The sequence below is a fragment of the Nerophis ophidion genome, linkage group LG04 (genome assembly GCF_033978795.1).
Source record: "Nerophis ophidion isolate RoL-2023_Sa linkage group LG04, RoL_Noph_v1.0, whole genome shotgun sequence".
NCBI lineage: Eukaryota > Metazoa > Chordata > Actinopteri > Syngnathiformes > Syngnathidae > Nerophis > Nerophis ophidion.
The window spans coordinates 8,676,988-8,698,111 of record NC_084614.1 but is presented as its reverse complement, the minus strand read 5'-3'; the positions used below and the strand labels follow the sequence as shown (position 1 = coordinate 8,698,111).

The 21,124-nt window shown below is 39.9% G+C and overlaps 1 protein-coding gene across 14 annotated transcripts in view; it reads right to left on the bottom strand.

Moving 5' to 3' along the window:
* Nucleotides 1-21,124, bottom strand: part of pleca (plectin a) — a 163,333-nt gene that overhangs the window by 85,263 nt on the left and 56,946 nt on the right. For 2 of the 14 annotated variants that reach the window (XM_061896965.1, XM_061896967.1), the window contains exon 1: nt 15,616-15,685. The exons of 8 other annotated variants lie outside the window; for them this stretch is intronic. In XM_061896965.1, coding sequence (XP_061752949.1) covers nt 15,616-15,670 — 55 coding nt within the window. In that variant the 5' untranslated portion in view covers nt 15,671-15,685. Of the gene's footprint in view, nt 1-2,912; nt 3,055-8,689; nt 8,787-15,615; nt 15,686-21,124 lie in introns of those variants that run through there. 4 more of the 14 variants (XM_061896966.1, XM_061896968.1, XM_061896961.1 and 1 more) reach the window with 3 other exon arrangements.

The window sequence follows — 21,124 nt, the reverse complement described above, 5'->3', positions numbered from 1 at the left end:
CCCTCAGGCGGTACTGTATCAAAAAGCAACAAAAGTGTGTAAAGGATATCACCTAATGGGCTCAGGAACACTTGAGGTAACCACTGTCAGTAACTACAGTTTGTCGCGACATCTGTAAGTGCACATTAAAACTCTACTATGCAAAGACAAAGCCATTTATCAACAACACCCAGAAACACCACATACAAAAAAAAAAAATAACTTAAAAAAAACAAAAAAGTTATAAATAAATCAATAAATAGAAAACCTAAAAAATAGTTATAAAAATACAATTAAGTTAAAAAAAAAAGTGAAAAATTAATACAAATGTGTCAATAAATAATAGAAATACAAATAAGTCAATAAAAAACTATGTCAAGTAAACACATACAAATACTGCGGGTCAATAGAAAGTCACAACAAAGTGAAAAGAAATGACAAATAAGTCATTAAAAAATATAAAACAACAACCACAAATAAAAAGGACAAAAACAAAAAATAAAAAATGAATAGAAAATAGAATTTAAGCCAATTTATATAAAAAGTACAACAAGTAAAAATCAAAAACAAACAAAGCAAGTATGGAAAAAGGCCAATAAAGATAAAGACTAGGTGACTGAGCAGCTTAGTACTTTGATCACTAATCAGGTCTTTCTTTGTGTTGCAATGACTCATCCTTTCTACTTAGTAGCAAACATCCTTTTGACTTAGTAGCAAACATCCTTTCTACTTAGTAGCAAACATTCTTTCTACTTGGCAGCAAACAAAACAGTTTTGGAGTTCCCACAAAACATTTAGGACAAAAAGATCAGTGTTGTAGCAAACAATGAAAAAGTCTTTGAAGGTTACTTCCTTCTCTTTAGAACCACACCCACTCAGCTAAAGCCACACCCATCCAGTTAGAGCCACACCCACTCAGGAAACCACCTGCTCCACTTCCACACAACACCGACATGCACACACCTTCTACCTCTGTGCCAAGAGGTCCTGTCAAGCTACAGGATCTTTGACTGCTCTTTTTAGGGAGCGACTAGAAAATAACAAGTGGTAGGAAATGGATGGATGGATGGTTGGACTACAAATAACAACAGAGTGCTCCTGTCATATAGAGGATCTTTGACTTGGTTGTTTTATATATTGCCTAAAAACAGCACATGGGTTCTTATCATGGACAAGATCTTTGATTGCTGTTTTTAGGGACAAACCACCAGTGTGCTCCTGCCATATATGGAGGATCTTTGACTGCTGTTTTTAAAAACAAAACACCAAAGTACTCTAGTCATATATGGAGGATCTTTGACTGCTGTTTTTAAAAACAAAACACCAAAGTACTCTAATCATATATGGAGGATCTTTGACTGCAGTTTTAAAGGATTAAGTGCAAAAAAGTGTTTGACTGCATGAACAAAGTTGTGAAAAAGAAGAAAAAGAAGAACAAGAAGAAGACAAAGGACAAGAAGGAAAAGAAGAAGAAGAAAAAGAAGGAAAAGAAGAAGGAAAATAATGAAAAGAAGAAGAAGGAAAATAATAATAAGAAGAGGAAGAAGGAAAAGAAAAAGAAAAATAGGAAGGAAAAGAAGAAGAAGGAAAAGAACAATAAGAAGAAGGAAGAAGGAAAAGAAGAAGAGGGCAAAGAATAATAAGAAGAAGGAAGAAGGAAAAGAAGAAGAGGGCAAAGAATAATAAGAGGAAGGAAAATAATAAGAAGAAGGAAAATAATAAGAAGAAGGAAAATAAGAAGAATAAGAAATATAAGAAGGAAAACAAGAAAGAAAAGAAGACGGAAAGTAATGAAAAGAAGAAGGAAAATAATAAGAAGGAAAAGAATGTAAAGAAGAAAAAGAAGGAAAGGAAGAAAGAAAAGGAAAAAGAAAGAAAAATAAAACAAAGAAGAAAGAAAAAGAAGAAGGAAAAGAACAATAAGAAGAAGGAAGAAGGAAAAGAAGAAGAAGAAGGCAAAGAATAATAAGAGGAAGGAAAATAAGAATAATAAGAAGAAGAAGAAGAAGAAGGAAAATAAGAAGAATGAGAAGGATGAAAAGAAGAAAAATAAAAAGGAAAACAAGAAGGAAAAAAAGACGGAAAGTAATGAAAAGAGGAAGGAAGAAGGAAAATAATAAGGAAAAGAATGTAAAGAATGAAAGAAAAAGAAGAAAAGGAAGAAGAAAGAAAAAGAAGAAAAGGAAGAAGAAAGAAAAAGAAGAAGTAAAAGAAGAAGGAGAAGAAAGAGAAGAAAAAGAAGGAGAAGAAAAGAAGAAGAAGGAGGAGGAGGAAAAGAAGGAGAAAGGAGAAGAAAAAGGAGAAGAAGAAGGAGAAGAAGGAAGAGGAGGAAAAAAAGAAGGAAAAGAAGAAGGAGAAGAAGGAGGAGTAGGAAAAGAAGAACAAGGAGAAAAAGGAGAAGAAGAAGAAGGAGGAGAAGAAGGAAAAGAAGAAGAAGGAGGAGGAGGAGGAGGAGGAGGAGAAGAAGAAGAAGAATTGATTACCATGAATTGATGAAAGTGGACCCCGACTTAAACAAGTTGAAAAACTTATTGGGGTGTTACTATTTAGTGGTCAATTGTAGGGAATATGTACTGTACTGTGCTATCTACTAATAAAAGTATCAATCAATCAATCAATCAAAAAGAGAAGAAGAAAAAGAAGAAGAAGAAGAAGAAGAAGGAGGAGGAGAAGGAGAAAGTGTCCAATGAGATGAGGAGCAGCACTACATCGGCATGTAAAGGGTTAACAGGTGACAGGAAGGAGGGGGGCGGGGGAAAGGAAAAAGGGGGAGGAGTCATCTGCAGTCAGCTAGGACAGCCAGAGGAGCAGCAAGGACAGCACCACACAACTTTGCCCGCCATAAACTTCTTCCCGCCATGCCGCCGCCGCCTCCTCTCCACGTGCGACCCCCCCCCCCCCCCCCCCCCCAGACCCCCACGCCACGACCTTACCTTGCTTCTTGCGTGACCTCCAGCGCCACACCGCCGCCAAAGTCAGCAGGTGAGCCGCGGCCACCAAGCTGGGGAAGCCGGTGTCGCCTGAGGGGATGGCCGCCATCTCGCGGCTGTGCCTGCTCCTAACTCCTATTCTATTCTATTCTACACGCGTGGGGGATGACCGCTCCGAAACACGCGGGGGTGGGGCGGGGGGGACGGCTGTGACAGGTGAGGAGGGGGCGGGGGGGGGGGGGGGGGTGCTAGGGGCGTGCCTCCATCCGGGACATTAGCAGCGTGGCGGCTAAACTCCTCTGTGCAAAGACACAGTGAGGGAGGGAGAGAGAGAGAGAGAGAGGGAGGGACACGCCTCCTCCTGGCCGCGCCCCCCTGCGCCACGTGGCCCCGCCCCCAAAAGTTACCACAACTACTGCAGTCTGTTAATAATACATGAACGCGCACACGCACACACGCACACACACTTACACTCACACACCCACACACAAGATGATTATTGCCAAATGTTTCCAATCCCTGGCCTCACATAACCCTCCATTTTGCGGCAACATCTCCCACAATGCTTTGCAGCACATTAATGAGAAGGGATAAGAGGGCGTGGCCTCTCCTCGCATCGATCCCGGATTCCGACGAGATGACACCGCTGATTTTTTTTTTTTTTTTTTTTTGAAACCCGAGCCGTCGCAATGGCGGGCGGAGGACGGCGGTGTGAAAATAGACCTGACCAAGGTCTGAGATTAGCTTCTGGTGGCCATTTTTAGGTGGCCTTTGCAGTGCCTGATTACAACCACGTCCTAAGCATCGTTAGCGTCCTAGCATTTTAAACACAATTTTTGCAGGTACACACCGCAGACTAATATCATTTTGTACGGGAAACACGTCACTGTTAGCATTTTGGCGTGCTAACATTAGCATGCTAATTTTGTAGGTGTACACCTCAGTCATGTTTTGGTACTTAATGCATGCTAACATTAGCATCCTAGCATTTAAAAAAAAAAATTAAGTACACATTTCAGAGTAATATATTTTGGTACTTGTTACAGTTAACATGCTAACATTAGTATGCTACCTCGTTCCAAGCTAATTTTGTGGGTATACACCTCAGTCATGTTTTGGTACTTAATGCATGCTAACATTAGCATCCTAGCATTTAAAAAAAAAATTTAAGTACACATTTCAGAGTAATATATTTTGGTACTTGTTACAGTTAACATGCTAACATTAGTATGCTAGTTCGTTCCAAGCTAATTTTGTGGGTATACACCTCAGTCATGTTTTGGTACTTGATGCATGCTAACGTTAGCATCCTAGCATTTTAAACACATTTTTTGCAGGTACACACCGCAGACTAATATCATTTTGGTACTTGTAACAGTTAGCATGCTAGCTTTTTTTCAAGCTAATTTTGTGGATATACATCTAAGTCATATTTTGGTACTTGATGCATGCCAACATTAGCATCTTAGCATTTTAAACACATTTTTTCAGGGGACACACCACAGACTAAAATCATTTTGTAAATTACATTTACCATTTTTGGCATGCTAACATTAGCATGCTAGCTTTTTTTTCAAGCTCAATTTGTGGGTATACACCGCAATCATATTTTGGTACTTGATGCATGCTAACCTTAGCATCTTAAACACTTTTTTTCCCAGGTACACACCTTAGACTAATATCATTTTGTACAGGACTCATGTTACGGTTAGCATTTTGGCATCCTAACATTAGTATGCTAGCTTGTTTCAAGCTAATTTTCTAGGTTTACACCGCAGTAAGGATCATTGTAACTCGGCCTGTAGCTATCACAACTCCACCTCGTCGCTGCCACCATAGGTTGCAGACTGTGGTGAAGTAGGCCGGCTTCGTCGCGTGAAGAGGCCTACAACTTTTGGTTGTGTTTTCCACTCCATTTATCTTTATATTTTTTCTGTAAAGTAAAAACAAAACAGTCCTAGTTTCCTGAGATACTAAGTATGTTATTATTATGACTTAGTAATTTACTAAGTCAAAATAATGACTTAATAAGTCAAAATAATGACTTACAAAGTCAAATTAATGACTTACTATAAGTAAGCGTTTGGAAAAAAAGAGTTAAAAGTGGGGCCACATGCTGACATATGCTCAACTCATCATGCTTAATTTATTACAGTATTTGGGAAGCCTGTAGTTGATTGTTATTATGTAAATGTTATATTTGTATATTGGACCCTGCCATTCAAAACTAGGCTGCTACATTACTAATGATTAATGTAACTATAGCTGAAAAAAATAGTTCAATAGCAATAGGAGAAACTATCCATCCCTGAACACCATGGAGTTCATGTAGGCTTTATGATGCACTTACATTATTATATACACTATCAGAGACAGAAACTTTTCATTTAACATAATGTCCTTTCCTGCTGCTTCAACACAGCTCAATCAACACAGAAAAAGGTAAAGTGAAATAACTTAGTTGTTAACTGTAGGTCAATAATGATTGTCTTTCTCTCAGACAGACAGGTCTTTGCTGTGCGTAACACACACACACACACACGCACAGTGAGCTAACTTTACGCTAAAAGCTGATTAGCCTTCACCTCAAGCACTGCGAGCAAGCTGAGCTGCCGCTTATGTTTCTAGAACGTCAACGGGCTCATAGTGATGTTACTACTAGTTGACTGGGAGGTGTTTATTATAATTTGGGGAGAGTCCGCTGCCTTCTGCTCGGCTGCTAAACACCTTTCTGCTAACCGGCACCGTCTCTTCTCTCTGCCTGCCTGAGCACTGACGCCATGTGCTCTGAATATGCACTGCTGATTGGCTGTTACCACTCTGCGTGTAACCAATCAGAAGCTTGTTAAGACTTTAGTTTAGGCGGTGGCTCTTTGTTGTTAAGGCGGCCGCCTGCGGGGAACCCTGTCGTTATCATGGACGCCCCTGCTTATTTCAGTATGCTTATATATGCTTACTTATAACGTTAGCATTTCGGTCCGATTTGCTCGGAATGGCATTTTCTAGTTACTATTAAATTGTCTGTGTTACTTTATGGACATACCATAAAAAGTGTCATATATATATATATATATATATATATATATATATATATATATATATACATATATATATATATATATATATATGTATATATATATATATATATATATATATATATATATATATATATATATACATCCATCCATTTTCTACCGCTTATTCCCTTTCGGGGTCGCGGTATATATATACATATATATATAAATTACATGAACAATATATATAATTTTAAATAAGCTGCAAAAAAAATTTTTTTTTTACTTAAAAAATTGGCACACCAGAATTTTACCGTAAAAGCAGTGTTTGTTTTCATTTAAAACATTTTTTTTTTTACAACATATAGAATGGAGAAACAATTTTTAGCAGTAAAATTCCTGCCAAATAGCTGCCAGTTTGTTTCTTTTTACCGTAAAATATTGTTTTAATGTTTTTTGTTTTTGTTTGTTTTACTGCATATAGAGAAAAAAAAACAGTACCAAAGTTGATTTTAAGATAAAAAAACAAAAAAACTCAGTCTGTGGAATCTATTGTCAATTTTACAATATTTTATTTTTATATTTTACAATATTACAATATTTTACAATATGACAAAATTTTGATTTCTATTTACTGTTTTAATTGGTTTCACCCTTACAATCATTTTTAATCATATTTATTTTATATTGTTTTTATATGTATTTATTTGATATTATTTAATTTCATTGGTGGAACTCAGGATAGTATTTGAATGTTGTTTTTAATATTGTTGTGCAGCACTTTGTTGTTTAAATGTGCTATATAAATAAAGTGGATTGGATTGTATTACAGTCCACAATTTGGTTGATCCTTTGTTTTGAAATCATAAGTCAGGCGGATATTTAAGCACAGTATTTATCTTTATTTTGACTAAAAATTATTTTTGCAATACATTATATAATATTTAGATTATGATAATATTGAATTTTAAAAGTCTGCGATGGGGTGGCGACTTGTCCAGGGTGTACACCTCCTTCCGCCCGAATGCAGCTGAGATAGGCTCCAGCGACCCCCAAAAGGGACAAGGGGTAGAAAATGGATGGATGGATGAATTTGAAAAGATATGCAATTGCATGTAATGCATGATTTTTCATGTCAAAAGGGAAAAAAATAAATATATTTACGTAAGAAAAGATTAAGCATTTTATTAACGCATATTTAGGGACCGAATGTCCCTTTGGGACAGAGGACCGTATTGTATTTCTAAGATTTTATTATTATTATACCGCCGCCTCTTTGAGCTGTAATTTGACCCCCTTAACATGCTTCAAAACTCACCAAATTTAACACACACATCAGGACTGGCGAAAATTGCCATCTAATCAAAAAACCAAAACCCAAAACACAAAATTGCTTTAGCGCCCCCAAGGAAAAAACACAGACAAAACTGCTTGTAACTTTCGTTAAGAATGTCGTAGAGACATGAAACAAAAACTTCTATGTAGGTCTCACTTAGACCTAGATTTCATCGACTGACCTCCTTCAGCAAAAATCAACAGGAAGTTGGAAAGAAAACCCTTCAAAAAAAAAAATCCTAAAAAATTTAGTTCTTGCCTCTTTGAGCTGTAATTTGACCCCCTTAAAATGCTTCAAAAGTCACCAAACTCGACACCCACATCAGGACTCGTGAAAATTGCGATCGAATAAAAAACCAAACCCCAAAACTCAAAATTGCGCTACAGCGCTCCCTAGGAATAAAACACAGACAAAACTGCTCCTAAGAAAAAAAACAAAGACATACGTAACTGCTTGTAACTTCCGGTAGGAATGTCATAGAGACATGAAACAAAAACCTCTATGTAGGTCTCAGTTACACCTACATTTCATTCACTGACATCCTTCAGCAAAAATCGACAGGAAGTTGGCAATTACCCCTTCAAAACAAAAGTTTTGTAAAAACCCGTCACCTTTTTTCAAACATTATCTCCTCTGAGCGCGTTTGTTGTGTTGGCTTCAAACTCGCACAGGAGAGAGATTGAACCCTTCTGATTAAAAGTTGCGCAAAGAGTTTTAATAACTGCTCCGGTTTTGATTTTACGAGCCTTCAAAGAACGGCTGCGCTGATGCTGCTGCGCTGCCGCCGTCTCAAGATGGCCGCTTAAAAGCAGGAAGCACCGGCGTGACCACACAATGCAGAGAAGGTAGGTAATGTGCGGGTAAAGATATGTTGACTGGGTGAAAGAAGGAGGCACCAGTTTGACTCCAGGATACAGAGAAGGTAGGTAATGTGCAGGTAAAGATATGTTGTCTGGGTGATGGCAGGAAGCACCAGCGTGTATGGGTGACAGAAAGAAGCACCAGTGTGACCCCAGGATGCAGGGAAGGTAAGTAATGTGCAGGTAAAGATATGTTGAATGGGTAAAGGCAGGAAACACCAGCAAAAGTTGGTCCCGTCCATCGCTGCTTGCAGCTTTAATATTTCATAAATAATGTGCCAGATTTGGCCCCCAAGGCCTCGAGTTTGACACCTGTGTTCTGGAAGCTAGTGTCCCTAATGAAGTGTCTACATGGAAAGGTTCTGGAAGTTGTCACCTCCAGTAGTTCTGAGAGGAGAAGGAAAAAAACAAAAAAGACACAGACGTCTGGAATTCCCTCCCTCCTCGCAGGGAGGAGCCAGGCCGCTCCCACATGGCGCTCAGCATCCTCACGCCCAAAAAAAACCCCAAAAACTGCACAATCACACGGCGACTCGTCCTTTAAACGCAGAGAAAAGAGCAGGAACCTACCCCGAGGAGAACCCGGACAGGCGCAGCAGCACAAGTCCATCATGTCTTCCTGCGCTGTTGGAGAGAATGTCTCAGCAGCCCTGACCTTGCAACATGGCCACTTCTAATCACAGCCCAAAGAGGGGGGGGGGGCCCAGGGGGGCCGGGCTAGGGGGGGAAAAAAAAAAAAAAGCAGAAGCTGGTCCGGGAAGTGTGAGAGGGAGAGCAGCGACACTGGCGAGGTTTCCCTGAGTGGAAAGAGCATCTCATGCGTGCTGCTTCTTTTTCTTGACGAGCGCTGGATGTCTTCCATGTGTGTGAGGGAGGGAAGGGAGGGAGGGAGGGGGTGGAAAAAAAAAAAAAAAAAAAGAGAATCTGGACAAAGGGCGGAAAAAGCTCTGTTGAAAACAAAGAGTCCTCTGTGGTGGACATGCCGGGTCCACATGACGCCGACCAACCCCGCTTCACGCTCGTTAAAAACCCCATTATGTAACGACCGGGGCCTGCTATCGGGCACGCACGCACGCAGCGCTGACGTGCAGACGCGGTGTGGAGAGACACGGGAGCGGACGCATTTCGGCTTGAAGGGTGAAGATATGGACGCTGAACTATGGAGGTGCTTTGAGACGTGGCTAACGCCCATCCGCAGTGTTTCAGCTACTTCTAAATCACTACTCCTGGCCTCCGAAGTGAGTTTCTTACAAGTAGCGTTATCACTGGAGGACCAGGAATAGCTAAACATGCTTCACCGCACACAATAGCTCACCGCCGTCACAATGTAAACAACTGACAAATAAAGTGATTTTCTTACAAGTAGCGTTATCACTGGAGGACGAGGAACAGCTAAACATGCCTCACTCCACATCGTAGAAGGATACGATAGCTCCCCGGCGTCACAATGTAAACAAATGACAAATAAAGTGATTTTCTTACAAGTAGCGTTATCACTGGAGGACGAGGAACAGCTAAACATGCCTCACTCCACATCGTAGAAGGATACGATAGCTCACCGCCGTCCCAATGTAAACAAATGACAAATAAAGTGAGTTTCTTACAAGTAGTGTTATCACTGGAGGAGGAGGAGGAATAGCTAAACATGCTTCACCGCACACCGTAGGAGGATACGATATCTCACCGGTGTCACAATGTAAACAAATGACAAATAGAGGTTCTTACAAGTAGTGCTATCACTGGAGGACGAGGAATAGCTAAACATGCCTCACTCCACACCGTAGAAGGATACGATAGCTCATCGCCGTCACAATGTAAACAAATGACAAATAAAGTGTTTCTTACAAGTAGTGTTATCACTGGAGGAGGAGGAGGAATAGCTAAACATGCTTCACCGCACACCATAGGAGGATACAATATCTCACCGGTGTCACAATGTAAACAAATGACAAATAGAGGTTCTTACAAGTAGTTCTATCACTGGAGGACGAGGAATAGCTAAACATGCCTCACTACACAGCATAGGAAGATACAATATATCACCGCCGTCACAATGTAAACAAATGACAAGTAAAGTGAGTTTCTTACAAGTAGTGCTATCACTGGAGGACGAGGAATAGCTAAACATGCTTCATGACACACTATAATACACTACAGCTAACCGCTAACAGCTAGCTGGCGCTACTGAATGTAAACAAAAGGGTCAAAAAGATGGCAACGATATCAAACACAAGTCTTTAGTCACTATCAAAACTTTTAGCTAGCGGCTAACGGCCATCCGCAGTGTTTTAGCTACTTCTTAATATCTAATCCTGGCCACCATGGTGAGTTTCTTACAAGTAGCGTTATCACTGGAGGACGAGGAATAGCTAAACATGCTTCACCACACACCGTAGAAGGATACGATAGCTCATCGCCGTCACAAGGTAAACACATGACAAGTAAAGTGAGTTTCTTACAAGTACTGTTATCACTGGAGGACCAGAAATAGCTAAACATGCTTCGCCGCACACAATGTAAACAACTGACAAATAAAGTGAGTTTCTTACAAGTTGCGTTATCACTGGAGGACGCGGAACCGCTAAACATGCCTCACTACACACTGTAGGAGGATACAATATCTCACTGGTATCACAATGTAAACAAATGACAAATAAAGTGAGTTTCTTACAAGTAGCGTTATCACTGGAGGACCAGAAATAGCTAAACATGCTTCACAACACACTATAATACACTATAGCTAACCGCTAACAGCTAGCTGGCGCTACTGAATGTAAACAAAAGGGTCAAAAAGATGGCAACGATATCAAACACAAGTCTTTAGTCACTATCAGAACTGTTAGCTAGCGGCTAACGGCCATCCGCAGTGTTTTAGCTACTTCTTAATCACTAATCCTGGCCTCCATGGTGAGTTTCTTACAAGTAGCATTATCACTGGAGGACGAGGAATAGCTAAACATGCCTCACTACACACCATAGAAGGATACAATACCTCATTTGTGTCCCAATGTAAACAAATAACAAATAAAGTGAGTTTCTTACAAGTAGCGTTATCACTGGAGGACGAGGAATAGCTAAACATGCTTCACGACACACTATAATACACTATAGCTAACCGCTAACAGCTAGCTGGCGCTACTGAATGTAAACAAAAGGGTCAAAAAGATGGCAACAATATCAAATACAAGTCTTTAGTCACTATCAGAACTATTAGCTAGCGGCTAACGGCCATCCGCAGTGTTTTGGCTACTTCTTAATCACTAATCCTGGCCTCCATAGTGAGTTTCTTACAAGTAGCGTTATCACTGGAGGAGGAGGAATAGCTAAACATGCCTCACTACACACTGTAGGAGGATACAGTAGCTCACCGGTGTCCCAATGTAAACAAATGGCAAATAAAGTGAGTTTCTTACAAGTAGCGTTATCACTGGAGGACGAGGAATAGCTAAACATGCTTCACGACACACTATAATACACTATAGCTAACTGCTAACAGCTAGCTGGCGCTACTGGCAATGATATCAGACACAAGTCTTTAGTCACTATCAGAACTGTTAGCTAGCGGCTAACGGCCATCCGCAGTGTTTTAGCTACTTCTTAATCACTAATCCTGGCCTCCATGGTGAGTTTCTTACAAGTAGCATTATCACTGGAGGAGGAGGAATAGCTAAACATGCTTCACGACACACTCCGACACACTATAGCTAACCGTTAACAGCTAGCTAGCGCTAATAAATGTAAACAAAAGGGTCAAAAAAATGGCAACGATATCAAATATTTTACTGTTAGCTAGTAAGCGGCTAACGCCCAACCACAGTGTTTTAGCTACTTCTAAATCACTAATCCTGGCCTCCATGGCAATAAATACAGCAAGTTTTTTTTACAATTATCGTTATCACTGGAGGACGAGGACTAGCTAAACAGGCTTCACTGCACACCGTCGGAGGATACAATAGCTCACCGCCATCAACATGTGTTAACAAATGCCATGGGTGGAGCTATACCTGACATCCACTGTGATGATACCAAGTACAATAACGTAGCTAATTTTGCAGCTTCACACCTTAAGGTCATACAACATGTTATTGGACACATGCTAACGTTAGCATGCTACCTTTCTTAGCCAAATTAGGCAGCTGTACACCTTCGAGTCATACAGCTTGATACTTGACACATGCTAACGTTAGCATGCTAGCTTTCTTAGCCAATTTTGGCAGCTTTATAGCTTAGTCATACAACATGATACTTGACACATGCTTACGTTAGCATGCTAGCTAATTATGGCAACTGTACACCTTAGAGTCATACAACATGATACTTGACACATGCTAGCTAACTATGGCAACTGTACACCTTAGACTCATACAACATGATACTTGACACATGCTTACGTTAGCATGCTAGCTAATTATGGCAACTGTACACCTTAGAGTCATACAACATACTTGACAGATGCTAACTGTTAGCATGCTAGCTAACTATGGCAACTGTACACCTTAGACTCATACAACATGATACTTGACACATGCTTACGTTAGCATGCTAGCTAATTATGGTAACTGTACACCTTAGACTCATACAACATGATACTTGACACATGCTAACTGATAGCATGCTAGCTAATTTTGGCAACTGTACACCTTAAGAGTCATACAACATAATAAATGACACATGCTAACTGTTAGCATGCTAGCTAATTATGGCAACTGTACACCTTAGAGTCATACAACATGATACTTGACACATGGTAACTGTTAGCATGCTGGCTTTCTTAGCCAATTTTGGCAGCTGTACACCTTATAGTCATACAACATGATACTTGACACATGCTAACTGATAGCATGCTAGCTAATTTTGGCAACTGTACACCTTAGAGTCATTCAACATGATACTTGACACATGCTAACGTTAGCATGCTAGCTTTCTTAGCCAATTTTGGCAACTGTACACCTTATAGTCATACAACATGATACTTGATACATGCTAACTGTTAGCATGCTAGCTAATTTTGGCAACTGTACACCTTAGAGTCATACAACATGATACTTGACAGTAGCAAACGTTAGCATGCTAGCTTTCTTAGCCAATTTTGGCAGCTGTACACCTTATAGTCATACAACATGATACTTGACACATGCTAACTGATAGCATGCTAGCTAATTTTGGCAACTGTACACCTTAGAGTCATTCAACATGATACTTGACACATGCTAACGTTAGCATGCTAGCTTTCTTAGCCAATTTTGGCAACTGTACACCTTATAGTCATACAACATGATACTTGATACATGCTAACTGTTAGCATGCTAGCTAATTTTGGCAACTGTACACCTTAGAGTCATACAACATGATACTTGACAGTAGCAAACGTTAGCATGCTAGCTTTCTTAGCCAATTTTGGCAACTGTACACCTTAGAGTCATACAATATTATCCTTGACAGATGCTAACGTTAGCATGCTAGCTTTCTTAGCCAATTTTGGCAACTGTACACCTTATAGTCATACAACATGATACTTGACACATGCTAACTGATAGCATGCTAGCTAATTTTGGCAACTGAACACCTTAAGAGTCATACAACATCATACTTGACACATGCTAACGTTAGCATGCTAGCTTTCTTAGCCAATTTTATCAGGTGTACACCTTAGAGTAATGATACTTGACACATGCTAACGTTAGTATGCTAGCTTTCTTAGCCAATTTTGGCAACTGTACACCTTATTGTCATACAACATGATACTTGACACATGCTAACTGTTAGCATGCTAGCTAATTATGGCAACTGTACACCTTAGACTCATACAACATGATACTTGACACATGCTTACGTTAGCATGCTAGCTAATTATGGTAACTGTACACCTTAGACTCATACAACATGATACTTGACACATGCTAACTGATAGCATGCTAGCTAATTTTGGCAACTGTACACCTTAAGAGTCATACAACATAATAAATGACACATGCTAACTGTTAGCATGCTAGCTAATTATGGCAACTGTACACCTTAGAGTCATACAACATGATACTTGACACATGGTAACTGTTAGCATGCTGGCTTTCTTAGCCAATTTTGGCAGCTGTACACCTTATAGTCATACAACATGATACTTGACACATGCTAACTGATAGCATGCTAGCTAATTTTGGCAACTGTACACCTTAGAGTCATTCAACATGATACTTGACACATGCTAACGTTAGCATGCTAGCTTTCTTAGCCAATTTTGGCAACTGTACACCTTATAGTCATACAACATGATACTTGATACATGCTAACTGTTAGCATGCTAGCTAATTTTGGCAACTGTACACCTTAGAGTCATACAACATGATACTTGACAGTAGCAAACGTTAGCATGCTAGCTTTCTTAGCCAATTTTGGCAGCTGTACACCTTATAGTCATACAACATGATACTTGACACATGCTAACTGATAGCATGCTAGCTAATTTTGGCAACTGTACACCTTAGAGTCATTCAACATGATACTTGACACATGCTAACGTTAGCATGCTAGCTTTCTTAGCCAATTTTGGCAACTGTACACCTTATAGTCATACAACATGATACTTGATACATGCTAACTGTTAGCATGCTAGCTAATTTTGGCAACTGTACACCTTAGAGTCATACAACATGATACTTGACAGTAGCAAACGTTAGCATGCTAGCTTTCTTAGCCAATTTTGGCAACTGTACACCTTAGTCATACAATATTATCCTTGACAGATGCTAACGTTAGCATGCTAGCTTTCTTAGCCAATTTTGGCAACTGTACACCTTATAGTCATACAACATGATACTTGACACATGCTAACTGATAGCATGCTAGCTAATTTTGGCAACTGAACACCTTAAGAGTCATACAACATCATACTTGACACATGCTAACGTTAGCATGCTAGCTTTCTTAGCCAATTTTATCAGGTGTACACCTTAGAGTAATGATACTTGACACATGCTAACGTTAGTATGCTAGCTTTCTTAGCCAATTTTGGCAACTGTACACCTTATTGTCATACAACATGATACTTGACACATGCTAACTGTTAGCATGCTAGCTAATTATGGCAACTGTACACCTTAGAGTCGTACAACATGATACTTGACACATGCTAACTGTTAGCATGCTAGCTAATTTTGGCAACTGTACACCTTAGAGTCATTCAACATGATACTTGACACATGCTAACTGTTAGCATAACAGTATTTTAAACCTTTTTTTCCCCCACATTTTGCTCAACAAAATGATCATGGTGAAACGGGGAGTTGCTAAAACCACTGTTACAAACATCACTCATAAGGGTGTCATTTCCCAGTCCTCTCCTCTCATTACCAGGAAACACAGGATACAGCACGACACCAGTCAATGAAAAGCGCATTTCCTGTAAAACACACACACACACACACACACACACACACACACACACACACAAACCCGGTATCATCCAGCGTGTGCTGACACCTCTCAGCCAAGAGTCCTACCTTGACCGTTCTGAATGAGGACCTCCATGAAGTCTCGGCTACGCTGCGCCTCCATGGCGACACTCTCACGCGGCCGCTTTGTCGCGCCGCGCAAAACTACACACACACACACGCCTGAAGGGGTGGGGGCACTGCCACATGTTGCACCACTATGTGCCACTTACTGCACCGCTGCGCCGTCGGCCTGGAAAACATGAGCGTGCCTCCGCTGGACCAACAAGGTCCAACCTAGGCTACGTATCAATAACAAGTATGTGCCTCTAGCTTAGCAATCCAGCCATCCATCCATCCATTTCCTACCGCTTGTCCTGTTTTGGGTCTCAGTTTTGCATCTTTGTTTTCTACCTGTCAGCTATCTTTGTTTTCTACCTGTCAGCTGTCACTTTAGCATCTTTGTTTTCTACCTGTCAGCTGTCACTTTAGCATCTTTGTTTTCTACCTGTCAACTGTCACTTTAGCATCTTTGTTTTCTACCGGTCAACTGTCACTTTAGCATCTTTGTTTTCTAGCTGTCAACTGTCACTTTAGCATATTTGTTTTCTAGCTGTCAACTGTCACTTTAGCATCTTTGTTTTCTACCTGTCAGCTGTCACTTTGGCATCTTTGTTTTCTACCTGTCAACTGTCACTTTAGCACATTTGTTTTCTACCGGTCAACTGTCAGTTTAGCATCTTTGTTTTCTACCTGTCAACTGTCACTTTAGCATCTTTGTTTTCTACCTGTCAACTGTCACTTTAGCATCTTTGTTTTCTACCTGTTAACTGTCCCTTTAGCATCTTTGTTTTCTACCGGTCAACTGTCACTTTAGCATCTTTGTTTTCTACCTGTCAACTGTCACTTTAGCATATTTGTTTTCTAGCTGTCAACTGTCACTTTAGCATTTTTGTTTTCTACCTGTCAGCTGTCACTTTGGCATCTTTGTTTTCTACCTGTCAACTGTCACTTTAGCACATTTGTTTTCTACCGGTCAACTGTCAGTTTAGCATCTTTGTTTTCTACCTGTCAACTGTCAGTTTAGCATCTTTGTTTTCTACCTGTCAACTGTCACTTTAGCATCTTTGTTTTCTACCTGTTAACTGTCACTTTAGCATCTTTGTTTTCTACCTGTCAACTGTCACTTTAGCATATTTGTTTTCTACCTGTTAACTGTCACTTTAGCATTTTTGTTTTCTACCTGTCAACTGTCGCTTTAGCATCTTTGTTTTCTATCGGTCAACTGTCACTTTAGCATCTTTGTTTTCTACCTGTCAACTGTCACTTTAGCATCTTTGTTTTCTACCTGTCAACTGTCACTTTAGCATATTTGTTTTCTACCTGTCAACTGTCACTTTAGCATATTTTTTTTCTACCTGTCAACTGTCACTTTAGCATCTTTGTTTTCTACCGGTCAACTGTCACTTTAGCATCTTTGTTTTCTACCTGTCGACTGTCAGTTTGGCGTCTTTGTTTTCTACCTGTCAACTGTCAGTTTAGCATCTTTGTTTTCTACCGGTCAACTGTCAGTTTAGCATCTTTGTTTTCTACCTGTCAACTGTCAGTTTAGCATCTTTGTTTTCTACCGGTCAACTGTCACTTTAGCATCTTTGTTTTCTACCTGTCAACTGTCACTTTACCATCTTTGTTTTCTACCTGTCAACTGTCACTTTAGCATCTTTGTTTTCTACCTGTCAACTGTCAGTTTAGCATCTTTGTTTTCTACCGGTCAACTGTCAGTTTGGCGTCTTTGTTTTCTACCTGTCAACTGTCAGTTTAGCATCTTTGTTTTCTACCTGTCAACTGTCACTTTAGCATCTTTGTTTTCTACCTGTCGACTGTCAGTTTGGCATCTTTGTTTTCTACCTGTGTACTGTCAGTTTAGCATCTTTGTTTTCTACCTGTCAACTGTCACTTTAGCATCTTTGTTTTTTACCTGACAACTGTCACTTTAGCATATTTGTTTTCTACCTGTCAACTGTCACTTTAGCATCTTTTTTGTTTACCTGTCAACTGTCACTTTAGCATCTTTGTTTTCTACCTGTCAACTGTCAGTTTAGCATCTTTGTTTTCTACCTGTCAACTGTCACTTTAGCATCTTTGTTTTCTACCTGTCGACTGTCAGTTTGGCATCTTTGTTTTCTACCTGTCAACTAAATTAGTTTCGAGCTAGCACATTTGAAAAAAGTTGAAAATGCATGCCATGTAAAATCACTAATGTCAGTCTTTAGCATGTCTATGGCAATTTCAATGTTAATTAGCGTCGAGCTAGCACATTTTGAAAATGGATAACGCCATGTAAAACTGCTAATGTTACTCTGTAGCATGTGTATGGTAATTTCAATGTTAATTAGCGTAAAGCTAGCACATTTTGAAAATTGAAATTGCCATGTAAAATCACTAATGTCAGTCTTTGGCATGTCTATGGCAATTCCAATGTTAATTAGCGTCGAGCTAGGCACATTTTGAAAATGGATAACGCCATGTAAAACTGCTAATGTTACTCTGTAGCATGTGTATGGTAATTTCAATGTTAATTAGCGTAAAGCTAGCACATTTTGAAAATTGAAATTGCCATGTAAAATCACTAATGTCAGTCTTTGGCATGTCTATGGCAATTCCAATGTTAATTAGCGTCGAGCTAGGCACATTTTAAAAATGGATAACGCCATGTAAAACTGCTAATGTTACTCTGTAGCATGTCTATGGCAATTCCAATGTTAATTAGCGTCGAGCTAGGCACATGTTAAAAATGGATAACTCTGTGCAAAACTGCTAATGTTACTCTGTAGCATGTCTATGGCAATTCCAATGTTAATTAGCGTCGAGCTAGCACATTTTGAAAATGGATAACGCCATATAAAACTGCTAATGTTACTCTGTAGCATGTCTATGGCAATTCCAATGTTAATTAGCGTCGAGCTAGCACATTTTGAAAATGGATAACGCCATGTAAAACTGCTAATGTTACTCTGCAACATGGCAAAGGCAAAAAAAAAAAACCCAACAGGACTTTTCCCTGACTCACTAGCACCCCCTGTGGTCACCACTGGTAATGTAAACCCCATCTTCCCAGCAGAACTGGGACTAAATCATTTCCATCTGCGTGTGTTCACATGTCACACCAACAGCAAGACAAGCGCGCCTGTGTGCGGCGCCACAGCGGACCTCCTCGGGGAGGGACCGTGGTCGCCGACGGGGGCCAAAAATACACCAGGTCTGGAACATCTTGACTTGGGACTCGGATTCTGGTGCCCATAATTTGCTTTAAAAACACGCCGGTGGAAGCGAGCCATCCTCTCATTTTCATTTTTGCATAGCGTGGCGACGCCACACCGCCGTACCAAGTACCCGGTACCAAGTACCAAGTACTATACGGCACCATAGACCACGCCCATCCAAACTGAAGAACTCAAACCCAAGTCGAAACCTCACGGCGTGCCATCCATAGTTTAGGTTCCCCTTTCACGCAACTTAGTGTTAGGTGTTGAAATCACCATGTAAAAACGCTAATGACAATATGTAGCATGTCTATGGCAAATCCAATGTAAATTAGCGTCTAGCTAGCACATTTTGAAAATTGGAATCACCTTGTAAAATAGTTAATGTTAATCTGTAGCACGTCTATGGCAAAACCAATGTTAACTAGCATAAAGCTAGCACATTTTGAAAATTTGAATCGCCATGTAAAATAGCTAATGTTAACCTGTAGCATGTCTATGGCAAATCCAGTGTAAATTAGCATCGAGCTAGCACATTTAGAACATTTGAATCGCCATGTAAAATAGGTAATATTAATCTGTAGCATGTATATGGCAAATCCAATGTTTATTAGCATCAAGCTAGCACATTTTGAAAATTGGAATCTCCATGTAAAATAGCTAATATAAATCTTTACCATGTCTATGGCAAATCCAGTGTTAATTAGCGTCGAGCTAGCACATTTTGAAAATTGGAATCGCCATGTAAAATCGCTAATGTTAACCTGTAGCATGTCTATGGCAAATCCAGTGTAAATTAACGTCGAGCTAGCACATTTTGGAAAATTCCATGTAAAATCACTATTTTTAATCTGTAGCATGTCTATGGCAGATCCAATGTTTATTACCATCAAGCTAGCACATTTTGAAAATTGGAATTGCCATACAAAATAGCTGATATTAATCTGTAGCATGTCTATGGCAAATCCAGTGTAAATTAACGTCGAGCTAGCACATTTTGGAAAATTCCATGTAAAATCACTATTTTTAATCTGTAGCATGTCTATGGCAGATCCAATGTTTATTACCATCAAGCTAGCACATTTTGAAAATTGGAATTGCCATACAAAATAGCTAATATAAATCTGTAGCATGTCTATGGCAAATACAGTGAAAATTAGCGTCGAGCTAGCACATTTTGGAAAATGCCATGTAAAATCACTATTGTTAATCTGTAGCACGTCTATGGCAAATCCAATGTTAACTAGCATCAAGCTAGCACATTTTGAAAATCGGAATCGCCATGTAAAATAGCTAATGTAAACCTGTAGCATTTCTATGGCAAATCCAGTGTAAATTAGCGTCGAGCTAGCACGTTTAGAAAATTGGAATTGCCACGTAAAATTGCTAATGTTAATCTGTAGCATTTTTATGGCAAATCCAGTGTAAATTAGCGTCAAGCTAGCACATTCAGAAAATTTAAAACGCCATGTAAAATAGCTAATATCAATCTGTAGCATGTCTATGGGAAATCCAGTGTAAATTAGCATCAAGCTAACACATTTAGAAAATTGGAGCCTTAGTGTACATTCCAGTGTTTTTTATTAGGCATGCTTGCGTTTTTTTGACATGGAAAATCAGACGGACTTCGGTCAGCACACCCATGTCTGCTGTCCACCCAGAACCGGTCTTCGGCCTACTTCTGGGTCGTGATCCACCACTTGAAAACCACCAGTCAAAAGCTTTCTAATCACCGGCCACAAAGTCTAATTAATCCCTGACTTGAGGATTAGAAAGTAAACAAAAATGTGGATAGATGACTCACAAAGTCTGGAGAAAATTCAAGAATGTCAAGCAGATCAAAAGGAGTTTTTCCCCTGTCACGAATGAAGAAGAAAAGATGATTTACCAGAAACCAAACCCAAACGGAGAGAACCCCAAACAGCTCCAACATTCTGAGGTAAGGGTGGTCCCTCCAAGACCGAAGCACATTCCTGACCACCTTTTATGGACAGTGATTTAAGACCCCGGTTGACTATTAAATGCAACCCTTGAGCAACTGCAGGCGTGGGAGCATGCGGAAAGATCTGGGAGGGGATTCTTGGGAAGGTTCTTCACCTTTCACCCCATCCAAACACTCCACAAACAAGGGGAGGAGCCAGCCAGGGAGGAATTTAGCTAGCGATGGGCATACTAAAAAAAAAAACATGCCACATTTAGACTATTGTAACATTTCAATTGATCTCTTTGGATGCAAAAATGTGGCAGAGCACAGCCTTTACTTATATGGCCCAAACCAAACAACCATCCTTAGTCATGGCGGGGGGAAAAAAATA